Raw genomic sequence first — 16,218 nt, forward strand, 5'->3', positions numbered from 1 at the left:
GCTAATGCAAAATACAAACAGGGTGCGAGACGGGGACTTCGCTCCTCCCAGCAGGTGGGGAACGCTAACAAGAACAAGTTCAGGTGCATAACCAGTTCCCATGTCTTGAGTGGAATTTGCAAACTAAACACGCTACCTATTTTAGGTATTTCATTAAATGCTCCTAATAATGTCTGATAGCAATGTTGTTTTCATTTTACAGGTGGGGAAATGGAGGCAGGACAAGTTAAGCACCAGTGACTCCATGCAGTAGGCACCACTGCCTTCAGCACGGCGTGCACCAGTTCAGAGCTGGGCTGCCGGACCTGAGGCCAACAGCCTGGTCTGGGAGCAGTGTCCTGGTGAGGGCGATGTGCTAAGAGTGCGAGGTGACTTCCGGTTGGCCCGGGGGGGCAGCTGTGTGGTGCTGGCAAGAGCCTGCGGAGCATAATCCTGAACCCACTCCCATCAGCCACTCACTGATGCGAATAGAAGAGACCAGAACAATGCTTTCCCAGAGTCTGGGCCCAGGAAGAAGAGGTCCAAGCAAGGAGAGTGGGCCCTAGCAGGCACGGCCAGTTAGCAACACGCGCCTCAGGGCAGCACTGCTGGGATCGGAGACTGCTCTTATCTGCCCAGTTACACCATCCTAGTGCTTGTTGGCAGACTCACTTCCAGAATTCCCTATGACAAAGGGAGAAACAAAGCCTGTGTCACGCCATCCTCAGGTAACACTAGCTACCAAGTAATCCCGGAGCAGCTGCCTTGTGCGTATTTGCTGAGAGGGTACAATTTCAAGCCATTCAGCGGAGACCCAGAGGGAGCAGGAACAGCAAAGTTAAAGGTGCGTGCGGGAGGGAGAAAGAACGGGGTGGCAGGGAGAGGCGGGGGACCCGGGAGGAAATTGGGTGGGCAGCAGAGCCCATCCTGCCTGCTTCCAATTTCTATTAAGCAAGCGTTGAAAATGCCAGGCGGGAGGACCTCATGGGATCTGAGGCCAGCATGTCGCACAGCACCGATGCTTGGCCAAGTGTAGACAGGAGTATTTTCTCTTTCATCTTTAAAAAGAGTTCATTTCTATTCAGCAACTGCCTTCTTGCGACTTAAGTACCCATCAGTCAAACAAACCTTAAGTGGCTTCTTAGACAAATACTTAGAGAGTTCTGATTTGCCGAGAGTCTCTGAAAAGACTTCTAAGTTCTTTGAAGTTTCTTCTGGGCTCCAGCGAGTGTGTACAGATAGATTCAGAGGTGGAAATTTTTTCCCCGTGCAAATTAGCTGCACATCTACAAAGTGAGGACAGAGAAAAATACTCCAAGTTCACTGCTGGAGCAGGCTCCCTGGAGCACTGACGCCAAGTAACAGGGTCAGGAAACCTTTTTTTGCTGTCAATTATTATCCTACAATTTCTACTCTAGCTGAGGACATCGTTTTATTTTTTTTTTTAAATGCTCATGACAAAATTGGAAGCTTATGAATAAATGAAAATAAAAATTGCATGTCTTTACAGTGCCAGAACGTCCATTGATGATTTCTCTCCTGACCCCTTCTGTATCTGTCTTTATCAATCTACCCATCAATCTCTAGCCACCATAGTGTTTTGAGATATTAACCAATTTTTATAGTAAATTTCATTCAAGAATAATACACAAAGGAAAAATGCACCTTACAAAAAAACTATGCATGGATTTCAAAAACTGTTAGCAACTAAATTAACATACTTGAATTTTTCCACAACCTTTTTGCATTCTTCTCATGAAGACAGGAAAGTGTACGTAACTTGAGTGTACTCAGTGTGTTCTCACAAGCTCAACACACCTGTGCCCCTAATACCTGATTCCAGGAACACCTGGAGGCCCTTTCTTTCCCACAAGCATCTAGTATTTTCCACCTTCATGCCTTGGGAAAGAGAGGTTTCAGATCATAGAACGTGATTGAGCCAAGTTTTCTAACCCTACAATTAGAACAAAACTCTTCGATGTGTGACAAGCAGAAAACAAAGGAAACACATAGAGTTCAGGCATTGCTCTCCCAAATGGGTCTCCCAGAAGGTTCACTGGCTTTGCCCTGTCCAGAAACTCTGTACGAGAAAGCATGGATATGGATTTTGATTCCCATGGAACTATTTCCAGCAGCTTCTTGCTTTCAGTGCAGTAGGCCTTGAACCCTTGTTCAGCACAGCCAGAGTAGCCCCCATCCTACACCCTAGCACAGCCTTCCACTGCCAAGGTCTCCAGCGTGGAGATTCTGACACACGTGACCCTTGGCCCTCACTTTCACCAACATGGTTCTCAAACTTGGCTGTGCCTAAGACTTACCCGGAGATCTTAGCAAAAGAAGAACTCCTAGAACCCACTACTGAAATTTGCCAGGCCTGGCCATCTGAACATTGACCAGCTTCCTAAGTCATTATTATGCAACCAGTACGGCATCCACTTCAGAAAGAAACCTGGGCATCACTCTTCCAGCGGTCTACAAACGGTACTACTTCATGAGAACAACGGATCTCGGCAGTGCTGCCCAAGTGAGCCAGCGGATCCCGTTTGGGATGTGTTGATGGGAGGGGAGGTGCTCTCCCGGACAAGCTTGTCTCAGCCCTCCATTCACGCACACCAGCCACTGCCACCTCACTGCATGTGCACAAAAGCCAAGGTCAAGGAAAACTCAGGAACCACTCTCTAGCCACCACATCAACCACGATGAACCACAGCTCTTACCCTTTCCTTAATTGTAACAGCAAGGGAACTTACATGAGGCCAAGGGAACCCCAGGGAAGAGGAGCTCTGTAGGACAATGTCCCCTCCTCCTTCCAAAGAGGGGACAGTGCAGCTAGGACACCACTGGTCTGTTCTCTCCAGGATGGTGCCAGGAGCTGCAGGCCTCAGAGGCCCCCAGGAGACCCTGTCATGGGCTATATTGTGTCCTTTGAGTACAGGGTCCCCTGGGCCTGGCTGTGGAAGCTTTTAGATTTTTTTTTCTCAATTACTGAAAGCACAGCAAATGCGCAGAGAACATTTACAATTTTAAAAAGCCTGTAAAAGCCACAGCCGTAACAGACCTTTTTTTTTTTTTTTTCTATCCCTTTAGATGAGCTAACCTGAAGCGAGGGCTCCAAGTGTTGGAATCCATTAGGCTACTATGTAAGGCACTGACCTGTCACATGTAGAACATGGGCTGCTGAAGGCAGCACCTGCCACCACTAATGATGGGGCAGGTCTTCCTGTGTAGGGCCAGGAGAGCCTCCACGCTTCCAGAAGGAGCAAACGGGGAAAACAAATGGGAAAAGCAAAAAGCAGAGTAAGAGCAACACGGGGCATCTGAGGCCCTCCTCATCCTAAAGCAACACGACATCAACAACAACAAAACCCCACAAAAACACCAATCCTTCCAGGCAGTATTAGGAGAGAATTTGGTGGGGGAGGGGGGCGCGACACTGGGGGCGCAACATTAAAGGAACACACAGGTAGCAGGTGACTTACCGTCACAATTCAGGGCCATCCAGGAAAAACAGGGGAAAAGAGACCACCACACCAGATCCTGGTCCGGCTGCGGGGCAACAGGGGGTCTCAGGCTGTGTTGTGCTGCTCTCAGACAATACCTTAGACCGAGGAGTTGAGAAAGTAGAAATTCGCTGATTCGCCGGTCCACAGCTGGCGACTTCCAACGTCGGGACGCTGGCCCCAGGTGAGGGTCTTCCTGCTGCGTCGCCACGTGGTAGAACACAAAGAGGGGGGAGCAGCAGCAGAGAGAACACACGCACGCCCCCCGCCCCAGCCCTCTTTATAGGGACGCTCAGGCGTTCACCCTGGCGGAGCCGCACGGTCAGAACACCTGCTGCTAGGCCGCACCTCCCAAGCCCAGTGCACGCACGAGGGCTTCGATTTCCAACACCTGCGTTGGGCTGGGTGGGGCACACTCAAACTATGGTAGCTGGGATGTGCTCTGAGCCCTTAGGTGGATTCCAGAGCGTGGACCACAGCACAGAACCAGGTGGTGCACTTTTGTTAAAAAAAAAAAAAAATCAGCGTATGCTTTTTGGTGAGGTATAGATTACAGACGGAGAAGTACAGAGTCAAACGGACGCCAGCTAAGTGAAGTTTCAGGTAGGCGCCAAGAGGAAGGGGCAGGACATCAGGGTCCCTTGGAGGCTGCTGATGCCTTCTGCTGACCACTGCGAGGTCTGCACTCTGTCTGCGAGGCCGGGCCGCAGCATTGCCTGCCCTTGAACTTGAAGTGGACTCACGCAGTGGGCACTGCCTAGTATCTGATTTCTTTTGTGCGCTGTGTGTGGCTGTTCATTGTTGTTACCGAATCACAATGTGCCATCCCACCAGGACACCTTGGCTCTACCCAGTTCTGTGCTATGACTAAAAAGTATTGCTATGAAAGTATTCGTATGCTTTAAAAATAATGTTCGTTTAAATTATTAAAACAAGAACGTGGCTATTTTTCGTTAAGAAGAAAGTTGAATATATGGGCAACTATTTTCTTGAGACTACAAGCGACACACCAGTAGTATCATTTTCTTTCCTTCTACCAATAAAGCATGGAGGTAGAAACAGCCATTGCAAAGTGTTTGGCACACTTTTGGAGATTCTAGGCAAATGCTGTCTTTTGCTCTGATAATGCTACACAGCCAGGTGCTTGGTGACAGAAAAAGGCTCCAAGGACTGGAGAGAGCCAGCTAGCCCACGCACTGCCAGCCCGCAGGCATGCCTGACCCGGCAGGAGGAACTCCAGGCTGCCGCCGACCAGCACCTCAGTACCGTGCTGTCTCAAGATGTAGACTGTAAGGGAGAATAACTCACTTCCATGTAGTGGAGCACAAAGAGAGAGTTTCCTTTATGCATTGGTTTGGTTTCTGCCAGTGAGGCAAAGGAAGATGACAGAACCCTCTCTGGAGACTTTGATATAGAAAGAAAAGAGAATCTGGCTAAGTTAGTGTTAAATGTGGCCCTTCCGAAAGGCGGGAGCAGGCGCTAGATTGTATTAACATTTTTAAACCAAGAGTAGAAAATAAATTTAACTGTAAACAGCTCTCAATGTTTTTTTTAAATTGCATTTATTTATTCAAAAAGTATAGACACTGAGATGATCCGTTGGATGGTTCACTCTCCATGTGTCCTCCAGAGCCAGAGCAGGACCACGCTGAAGCAGAAACCCAGAGCTCACTCCAGCTCTCCCGCAGGGTGGCAGAGGCACACCCGTTGGCCCCATCACCTGCTGCTTCCCAGGGCACACATCAGGCAGAAGCCGGAATGGGAAGCAGAGCTGGGGCTCAAGCCCAGGCAGAAAATGGGATGTGGGCGCCCCAAGCAGCATTATAACCACTGTGCCAAACACCTGTCACTGGATTTTTTTATTTATTTACCAAATGAGTAGTCTTTATAGGATTGTATAGTGTTCTCATATTCTAAAAACTTAAAAATTTGTTTTCAAAACATTTAAATTTATTTGAAATATAGTACTCCCTATATATATGCCCATGAAACAATTTCTGGATATTTTCTCTAAAGTAACTGGGATTATTTTCTATTCATTCCTCAGGTAATTTGCTTGGTGTGTTTAAAATAACATTAATAATAACAACAGTAAACAAAATAAACAATGATAAAATCCCATTTGTTTAAAATTACAATGGAAATGAAATGGGCATGTTGGCCAAGAACAATCTCAAACATCAGAAAACCTTATTACTCTAGCTTTGTGGTTAGGCATGGATCCCAGCGTGGGATCAAAGCATTCGTTGAATATTCAATGAAATGTGACATGGCTAAGAGGAAAGATGTTACCAGTCAATGTGGAGCAGTTAAACAATTGCACATGCCCTTCTTTTGTGAGCTCTGTACTCAGAACAACTTGTTTAGTAACAAGAGAAATCTAAGGCAAACAATAATTTTACTTATTTAATAATACTATCAGCTTGTTTTTTGTGAGTGTTTTGAAGACAAGCATGGCGGAACTCTATGCCATCTATCATGTACCAATTTTGTACAGTAATACATAAGGGTGTTGTTTTCACCTTCTCACAGAATCGTGGGAAGGTTGTGGGAGCTGGCCTCTTAGGGTTGAGTTTTCTTCTTGTTTTCTTGTAATTCACTGAGGGAGCAGCAGATTGGTGATAAATACCTCTGTTTCAAGCTGTTTGTGTCAAACACTGTGCTAAATTCTTTATGTTCCTGTCTCAATTAATTTAAACCATTGTATAGCTCTATGAGGGAGGTGTTTTTACTCTATATTCTACTGATAAGCAAATCAAGGAATAAAATGGTTGAAAACTGGATACTTGGGGCAACTGGTAGAACCAAAGGCTTTAGACTAAAAGATTTCTAAAGCTGTCAAAGTTGTCTATGAGCCTGTTGGGCAGCCCTCCATGTTCAGAGCAGGAAACACACCCCTAAATAACTAAGTGGCAGAATATGGTCCTCCAAGTTCATGTTGAACTGATTCACAGAAATGACTTTTTTTCATTTTTAAATTTATATAAAGAAAACAGATTTCAAGTATTTCATATATACAATTTTAAGCACATAACATTTTCCATCCTCCCTCCTTGTTCCTTTTTTTTGTTTCTCTTAACATTTTAGAGTGAAGAAAGACCACTGTTTCCCAGGATTATAGACAAGGGCTAAAACAATAATCAAATCTCAAAATGTCAATTTTACTCATATGCTTTTTTTGTACTCTGTATATTTGTTACCACAGCAAAAGCATATGATATTTATCTTTTTGGGATTGGCTTATTTCATTAAGTATATTGGTTTCTGGTTGCATCCATTTTGTTGTTAAAGACAGAGTTTCATTATTTTTTGTGACTATTCCATCATGTATACATACCACATTTTCTTTATCCAGTTATGGGTTGATGGATATCTAGGTTGATTCCATGTCTTAGTTATTGTAGATTGAGCTGCTATAAACATAGGGCTACAGAAAACTCTTTCATATGCTGATTTAATTTCATTTGAGTAAATTCCCAGAAGTGGAATGGCTGTCTCATATTGTGGACAAATTTTCAGAGTTTTGAGGACTCTCCATACTATCTTCGATAATGGTTGTACTAATTTACATTCCCACCAACAGTGTATGAGGGAAATTTTCCCTCTACATCCTCACCAGCATCTGTTATTTTTTGATTTTTGTGCTAGTCTAACAGGGAGTGAGGTGAAACCTCACTGCGATTTATATTTGCATTTCCCTGATGGCTAGTAATCTTGAGCATCTTTCCATGTGTCTGTTGGCCATTTATATTTCATCCTTTGAAAAATGTCTTCTCATGTCTTTTGCCAATTTTCTAACTGGATTGTTTCATTGTTTTAGAGTTTTTAAGCTCCTTATCTATTCCAGATATTAACCCTTTATCAGATGTATAGTTTACAAATATTTTCTCCCATTCTGTCAGTTGCCTCTTCACTTTGCTGAGTGTTTCCTTTTCTATGCGGAAGCTTCCTAGCTTGATGTAATCTTGTTTGCAGAAATGACTCTTTTTTTCATATCCCAGGGTTTCCAGGACTAACCTAATAAGTAGCCAGGGTATAGCTGCTAGCAGGTCCTCATTGCAATGCCATGTGAGTGTCTGAGTCAGTGGACCTGACATTCCTTTTATTCCCACCACAGGCCCTTGGAGAGACAACAGATGGCTTTAGAGGATCTATTAGCCTCCTGAAATCAGATCAAAGACTTGAATGTAGGTAAGATGAACATTTAACTTCTAACTTTCAGATGAAGAAATATTACATTAGTTTACATTACTTTTTTTCTACAAGTGCCTTAGTGAAGAGAAAGCAACATAGTAAAGATATCTTGAAGGAAAATTGAGGCTGATAGAAAGTTTATTTTAGCATCTGAAGTTGCCTGGGATGTCTTTGACTTTAGGGGATGGAGGTGACACAAAGGGACAAATGGAAAAAAACAAAAGGAAACGAATCAATAGAGAATTGTTTTGGTGGAAATTGGGGGAGATAAAATGGGTGGCAGACAGCGGTAGAGGGGACTCTTCCCCTGAGAGAGGAGGAGAGGATGGTGAAGAGAGAGAATCATGAATTGGAAGAAAATGTGGGTCATAACTTACTGGTTACATGTTCAGAGATGAAGTTAGAAATAAACCAAAGGTTTGCAGAAGCTGTCTGGATGGATACAACCAGCCTAGAGGCTTAGCTGTGATGCAAGAATATAGATTTGTCAGGGGATCAATGAGTACCATTGTGAGATTTTGCTAGTTTGAGCAGCCTCAGATTAAACAGTTCCTATCTGGACTTATTCATAATTCTTCCTATAATGGTGATTACTGTACATGGTCATATAGTTTGTGCAGTGCACAACATGAAGGGATGCACTGCCATGGTAGACATAGTGCATTTGAACCATATCATTTTCTGGAAGATGGCAGTAAAACACCTTGCTGTCACAAAATTAATATGCCTCAACTTTTAAACAGATGGAAGTATGGGGTCTTCTAAAGGGGATGTTTTCTCCAGTTGGCATAAAGGAGCTGTGTGGTCCAGCAGCAGCCCCCCAGTGTTAGGAAGTGGAAGTAATGCAGTGGCAACTAGGATGGTAGGAGAATCTCTTAACCTATGCTACTGTAAGAAAGGTAAATCCTCTGCTGACCAGATCTGAGATTTTTGACAGAACTTCTCTATTTTGTACCATCTTTTCCAAATACCAAGGATCCATGAAAACTTAGTCCTGTTCTCTCATCATCATCAAACCCTTTCATGAATCCAGTGCCTGATTATTTTCCTCTGCTCCAGTTTATTTTCCAGTACCTTATATTACTGTGTCTTTGGTATCTTTATCTTTATAGTCCCTACATGACTGGAAATCCACAAATAACAGGAATTAGCTGAGCCACAGATGCATTATTGGTCCTTGAGTGTCAGTCACAGACTGATGAGCATCTTCCACATAGGTGGCCCTATCTACCTGGCTGCCCAAAGATCTGAGGCTTGTGACATTCTTTAAAATCGAGAATCCTTAGGCACTCAGGTGATTGATTCCATAAGGTATCCTCTATCACTTGCCTCCTCCCATCTTTGCCAGCTGCAGTTGCACTTTCCTTCCTGCTCCTCACACTTCCTGTTCCTCACACTTCCTGTTCCTCACACAGTTCCTGTTCCTCACACACTTCCTGTTTCTCATACTTCCTGTTGCTCACACACTTCCTGTTGCTTACACATACTTCCTGTCCCTTACACTCACTGTGCCTGCCATTTTTCCTACTGAAAGTCTTTCTTCCCTGTTTCCACCTGGCTTAGTCCCTCATTGTCTTTAACACTGTCTGACATGGCACCAACTCAGTGACATTTCCCCATTTAAATCACAATAAACCAAGTCCAGCAGTGTCTAATCACCACCCCAAATGAATAGGAATTTAAACAAAAGAGCATTTCCAATAGTAGGCTTTCTATGTTGTAACAGGCACTATTAATGCACTTACTTATTTTGCTCATTGTTAGTCTCCTATCACTAAAACCTAAGGTCCACAAAGGCAGAGATTTTTGTCTGTTTCTTGTCCTGCCAGGAGGTCAGGATCTCCCTGCATTAAGGATAGTCCCTATGACATGGCAGACAAGTAATCCTATATACTTAGTTTGCTTAATATTTTAGGACACAGGCTACATATGTAGGAGACCAACATGAAGAAATATACCTGTTCACACACATATACAAGAGTACTTCAAAAATTTGGGGGGAAATGAAATTAAAAGGTAATACAAATTTTCTATGAACTTTTGGAAGCCTCCCTATGGGTGTGTATGTGAGTGTGTGTCCACATATATGTAAGCAGATTTAAAATAAATTTTGTAGGCTTCTATTTAAAGAGCCTCAGTCAAACACTAATTTTATTTTTAATCTATTGCTTTAGCAGTATTTCCACTTGTGGTCATTCAAGATAGCTGAATGTAGATATTAGACAGAAGCAAAATAATTTAGAAATCAGTACAGAATAGGTATAGAATCCAACAGGGAAAAGCCCTAAAGAAGTGATTCCTTATAATCTATGTAAAAATTCAGGCTATAAAATTGCTGTGGTCAGAAATTGCAAATTTGAAAGCTAAGTAATTGGCAGAGTTTGATTAGAATCAACAGAGAAATGTGTTGAGACCAAAATAACACCACAAGGTGATTCTAGAACCATGTGAGACTCAAGTCTCCACCAGCTTTAATTTCAGCCCTCCTAGTAATTATATTTTTCATAACTGTCAGAGATAATAAAGTTCTAAGACTGCCAATCAACTTTCATGAGAGCAAAAAAGAAATTAAGCTCCAGGATTTAGTACAAAGCTAACTGCCACAATATGAACCTATGGAGGCACTTCCAGGAGTTCATGAAAAAACGGAATTAAAACGTTTATTTTGGTATAATTCTAAAATCAAGGCACAGTTTTCTCATAGTACATCTTTAAGCTTTATTTATTTGAAAGATGGAGAAGCAGAGAGAGAGAGAGAATCTCCCATGCTGGTTCAGTGCCTGAATGCTTGCAGCAGCTGGGGCTGGGCCAGAGCAAAGCCAGGAGACAGGAAATTGATCCAGGTACCCCACGTGGGTAGTAGAGACCCAACTCCTTGAGCCTTCACCATTGCCTCTTAACGTATCCATTAGCAGGAAGTTGGGATTAGGAGCAGAGCCAGAACTTGAACCCAGGCACTCCTGCTGGAGATGTGGTACCCCACTTGCAATGTGACATCTTAATGGTTATGCCAAATGCCCACCCCATAATATGTATTCTAGAAGATCCCTATATGCATGAATTCAAAAATGCCAAAATAAATTTAATTTCCCATGAACTTATTCAAGTACTCTTGTATTACTTATTAACTCATTATGCTTTTGGACAATGATTTTGGTGAAAATAGAAATCAACCCCCTTTAGACAAAATCAGTACAATTTTGGGTAGATCCTCCATTAATATTCCCCAGTGAGAATCAGTAATGAAATTGAGGAGTTAGAGGCAAGTGGGTAGAGAGTGTTGGCAGAGCTCTCCTGCCTTCCCGCCTCTAGCAGGGTGGTTGTCTGAATCCTGCCCCCTCACTTGAACAGGCACAGGCTACGCAACAGCTGTTCACAATTACATTAATTACCATTTGTCAACAGCATCCTGAGGCCCAGAAGCTCCATGTTCACACACAGGAGTGCTGCCAAGCACTGTGCATTTCAAAATGTGCGTTAATTCACATTACCCATCTAGTTGAGTAAAGTATCTTTAAGATGAAGGTTCTCGAAGCAATGGCAATATCTTTGTAAAACTACAGCTGCATAATTTGCTAATCTTTCTCTTCTGGCTTGAGGGCATTTTCTCATTACCTGTGTTAGGAATTTTTTTTTCCTGAAAATTTTTTTCTTTTTTTTTCAACTTTTATTTAATAAATATAAATTTCCAAAATACAACTTTTGGATTATAGTGCCTTTTCTCCCTATAACCTCCCTCCCACCCGCAACCATCCCATCTGCCACTCCCCCTCCCATCCCACTCTTCATCAAGATTCATTTTCAATTATCTTTATATACAGAAGATCAACTTAGTATATACTAAGTAAAGATTTCAACAGATGGCACCAACACAGATACACAAAGTATAGAGTACTATTCGAGTAGTAGTTTTACCTTTAATTCGCATAGTACAACACATTAAGGACAGAGATTCTACATGGAGAGCAGGTGCACAGTGACTCCTGTTGTTGATTTAACAATTGGCACTCTTATTTATGATGTCAGTAATCACCCGAGGCTCTTGTCATGAGCTGCCAAGGCTATGGAAGCCTCTTGAGTTCAACTCTGATCTTCTTTAAACAAGGCCATAGTCAAACTGGAAGTTCTCTCCTCCCTTCAGAGAAAGGTACCTCCTTCTTTGATGGCCTGTTCTTTCAGCTGGGATCTCACTCACAGAGATCTTTCATTTAGGTCTTTTTTTTTTTTGCCACAGCTTTCTATGCCTGTGAAACTCTCATGGGCTTTTTAGCCAGATCTGAATGCCTTAAGGGCTGATTCTGAGGCCAGAGTGCTGTTTAGGACATCTGCCATTCTATGAGTCTGCTGTGTATCCCGCTTCCCATGTTGGATCATTCTTTTCTTAATTCTATCAGTTATTATTAACAGACACTAGTCTTGTTTATGTGATCTCTTTGAAACTTAATCCTATCATTATGATAAATTATGAACTTAAACTGATCACTTTGATTAGTAAGATGGCATTGGTACATGCCACTTTGATACTTCTGAAATTTTTTTAAAAAGACTTGTTTTTATTTATTTGAAAGGCAGAGTAACAGAGAGGGGAGAGACAAATCTTTCATCTGCTGGTTCACTCTCAAAATGGCTGCCATAGTCTGGACTGGGCCTGGCCCAAGCCAGGAGTCTGGAAAACTATCTGGGTCTCCCACATGGGTGCAGGGGCCCAAGCACTTGGGTCATCTTCTGCTGCCTTCCCAGATGCATTAGCAAAAAACTGGATTATCAAGGAATTGGAGTATCCAGGACTCGAACTGGCACTCTTATGGGATGAAGGGATGGGAGGCTGCACCTTAAGCAAGTGTACCACAATGTCAGTGCCCCCTTGGGTTTTGACACAACTCTTTCAAATGAACCACTAGAAGAGAGTAAAATGGATACAGAAATACAAGATGAGCCTTTAAAAGTGAATAGTTCATGGCTGCAGCTCAACTTCCTAGGCCACTTACTCCACAAAAATCTGAAGGAGAATTCTAAGTGCTTAACTGCTTGACGGAGATACTTCTTTGGGACAGAGTCTGAAGAGCTGAATATGACTTGCAGGATCAGGAACTTTAACTTGCTGGCAGATCCTTAAGGTTTTATCTATTTGTGCAAAAGAAAGTTTAGCCAAAAAGTAGATTCACTTCAAACTTTCCAGAGAGCTAAGAAACAGAAGGGTGCTGTTAACCAAGGGTATTTAAGTCACTTGAGGAGCTAATTTTGGCATTTTATTTTGGGAATTAGAAAGAATTTTTTTTGAGTTGAGAAGGGGAATGGCATTTAGAAAATATTTGCATTTTATCCAATTAAAGTGAACTTGTTCTCTCTGAATCATTTTTTTAAAAAAATTAAGTAATCCATGGAAAGCCAAGATATCATGGGAAAAAAAAAAGACCTAAATGAATGATCTCTGTGAGTGAGATCCCAGTGGAAAGAACGGGGCCATCAAAGAAGGAGGTACCCTTCTCCGAAGGGAGGAGAGAACTTCCACTTTGACTATGACCCTATCGGAATAAGATCAAAGTCAGCGAACTCTAAAGGCTTCCATAGCCCTGGCAACTCATGACTAGAGCCTAGGGAGATTACTGACGCCATGAACAGGAGTGTCAAATTGTTAAATCAGCAACAGGAGTCACTGTGTACTTACACCCCATGTGGGATCTGTCCCTAATGTGTCGTCTAAAGCCAAGTGATGCTATAACTAGTACTGAAACAGTATTTTTATACTTTGCATTTCTGTGTGGGCACAAACTGATGAGGTCTTTACTAATTATATACTGAAGTGATCTTCTGTATATAAAGAGAATTGGATATGAAAAAAAAAAAAAACAACCTGGTATTAAAATGGAAATGGCATAGAAAATTAATTAATTTGAAAAAAAATTATGTAGGATCTCTGTCTTTAATGTGCTGTACATTGCTATTTAATGCTATAATTAGTAATCCAGTGGTAGTTTTTTCACTTTATGTTGCTATATGGGCAAACTGTTGAAATTGTTACCTAATATATACTAAACTGATCTTCTGTATACAAAGAGAATTGAAAATGAATCTTTACATGAATGGAAGGGGAAAGGGAGCGGGAAAGGGGAGGGTTGCGGGCAGGAGGGAAGTTATGGGAGGGGGGAAGCCATTGTAACCCATAAGCTATACTTTGGAAATTTATATTCATTAAATAAAAGTTTAAAAAAAAATAAGTAATCCAACATACAGAAAAATAATATTTGTGTTTCTTGAAACATTGTTTACAGTAAGAAACATTTGGGGAATAATTTAAATATCCCATAAGTGAAAAGATAATCAAGTTATGATTTGGACAATGGTTGTGAAGGCAGTAAAGTAACATGTACCATGCTTATGATGGAATTACAATGGAACATCCGATAACATCATTACACTCAAATGGTTAGGGAGAATCTAATCTAAATTTTGTGATTCCATTAGAATTCATTAGTAAAATGTTCTTTCTCTTTGGTTTCAAAATAAATCTTCATAATGTATGACTTCAAACTAAACCAATGAGTGTCCAGCCATGTTATAAAGATTTTTGGAAGCCATACAAAGAAACATAGTTGAAATCAGCACATACAATCTTTACATCCTATTTCTTTCCACTGTTTGTTTTTCACAATAAAAGCTGGTTTAGCAAATATCCTTTGGAGCTCTCTGTCCCCCCTCCCATTCGTTCAACATTTGAATGTTTTGGATAAATCTATGCTGTGCAATTTATTCTTAACACTATACTTTTCTCTGATCCTGCCTTAAAAATATAATCAAAACATAAGCAAATTTACAGCCAGCAAAGAAGCACTGTGGGTAATGACAGACATCTTAAATGTGGTGTTTTCCCTCCCTCCCTGCCTTTTTTCCTTCCTCCCTTCCTGCCTTCCTGTTAGTTGCAAAAGAACTAGCAAAAACTCCACGGGGCAAGTGAGGAGGCTCTGTTTACATTCATGAACTTGTTCTAAGATAAGTGAAGTTTAAATTACACTGTCTCCTTCAAGGACATGACTTCTGAAACACTTGGGAGTTATGATTCTGAATAAGGTGGACGTTCTTTAGTTCCCAGTGGACAAAAGTAACCAGTCTTTCAGGGTGGAATGGGTCAGTTCATACAAGTCAGAAATGAAACATTACATTCAAGGTATGAAAACAGGAAAGCTTATTTTCTGGAGGTTTGAAAAGGAAGCAGAAACATGAAAATCAGTGTTTAAGTTATTGCAAAAACCTTACATTCAGAACTAAACCATTCTTTTCCCTTTCCTTTTAGAGTAGTACTGTTTTGTCCTTTTTTTCTCAATTTATATGGCTATCATTTTGAAAAAACTAATCAGAAAAGTTTAGAACAGTTCATGGGTCAATGAAATAACATTATTTTCCAAAAACCCTTTTAGAGATTAGAACAATTCCCTATCCTCTACCAAGTCTTACCTGGAAACTTTGTGACACAGACTAAGTATGTTAATTCAAGCCAGCTTTTCAGTTTGGGTTCATCCTGTCCATCTTTCCCCTAACTGGACACCCTCCTCACTTCCTGAGATGGCTCCTCAAGACAATGTCTTTATAGCATATTTTTTGTAACAGAGATTGTACACTATACAGTGTATAGACATTGACTTAATAATGAATTTTTAGAAGAAAACATAGCTGTTATGCAAACCCTGGCTGCCTTGAGTATTTTGTCTTGTTCATTCTAAGAGCAGCAGATAAACTGAGAAGTATATGAGGCCTATGCTGAAAGCAAGACAAATATATTTACTCTGAAGCAGAATCTAGATGTAATCAAAGACTGTATTTAATCAACAATTTCTTTTTTTAGATTTTATAACTATACATGTGCAGCTAAAAATGCTCTGGTCCATATTTTTTTTCTCATTCAAACAGTTTTGTGTTGTTTGTTTTAAAGCAAGTCTTATTATGAAAAGCAAGTTTGGAGAATTTGAGATTTCTTTGAAAAATAAGCATCATGCTATAAGTGGAACAAGTTCTGATTCCACTTATCACTGTACAACATACTACCAGTCTCCAAAGGAGAATCTGCAATGACTGTTTCTCTTCTGTAATGTACAGGTGCAAGTTCACTTGGGGGCAAACACGAAGCTCATGATTTGGATTGGACCTATCTCCTTGTTTGGCCTATCTCTTTGTCCCTTCTTTTATTCCATATTCTACCTGCACTAACATCAATGACCCTGTGTGTTCTGTATATTTGCTGCATGTTCTGGTCTGTCTTCTTTATCCCCGTTAGCCCAAAGCATCTTATCTGCTTCTTAAAAATCAGCTCCATGGTACCAACGTTCAATGTTTCATTCTCCAAGAACCTCAGAGGATTTCTTATTGAGGCTTATTGCAGTATTTCTATGACCCCTTAAATATGTGGTTACAAATATGCTTCCCACCCATCCATGCTCCCATAAAGGTATATATGATGCATTATTTTCATTCTAGGGCTCAACAATTTCTGGTGATTGCATAACAGGAAAACACAAGCTTATGGAATAAAAGCTAAACATAAAAATAAAAG

The 16,218-nt window shown here is 41.3% G+C and overlaps 1 protein-coding gene across 1 annotated transcript in view; it reads right to left on the minus strand.

The window, feature by feature from the left end:
* Positions 1–285: 285 nt before the first annotated feature.
* LMNTD1 (lamin tail domain containing 1) overlaps positions 286–16,218 on the minus strand; it is a 91,125-nt gene continuing 75,192 nt past the window's right edge. The window contains exons 12-14 of the mRNA XM_062195233.1: positions 4,677–4,766; positions 1,108–1,265; positions 286–417 (exon numbers count right to left, since the gene is read on the minus strand). Coding sequence (XP_062051217.1) covers positions 286–417; positions 1,108–1,265; positions 4,677–4,766 — 380 coding nt within the window. The remainder of the gene's footprint in view (positions 418–1,107; positions 1,266–4,676; positions 4,767–16,218) is intronic.

Source organism: Lepus europaeus, chromosome 6 (genome assembly GCF_033115175.1).
Source record: "Lepus europaeus isolate LE1 chromosome 6, mLepTim1.pri, whole genome shotgun sequence".
NCBI lineage: Eukaryota > Metazoa > Chordata > Mammalia > Lagomorpha > Leporidae > Lepus > Lepus europaeus.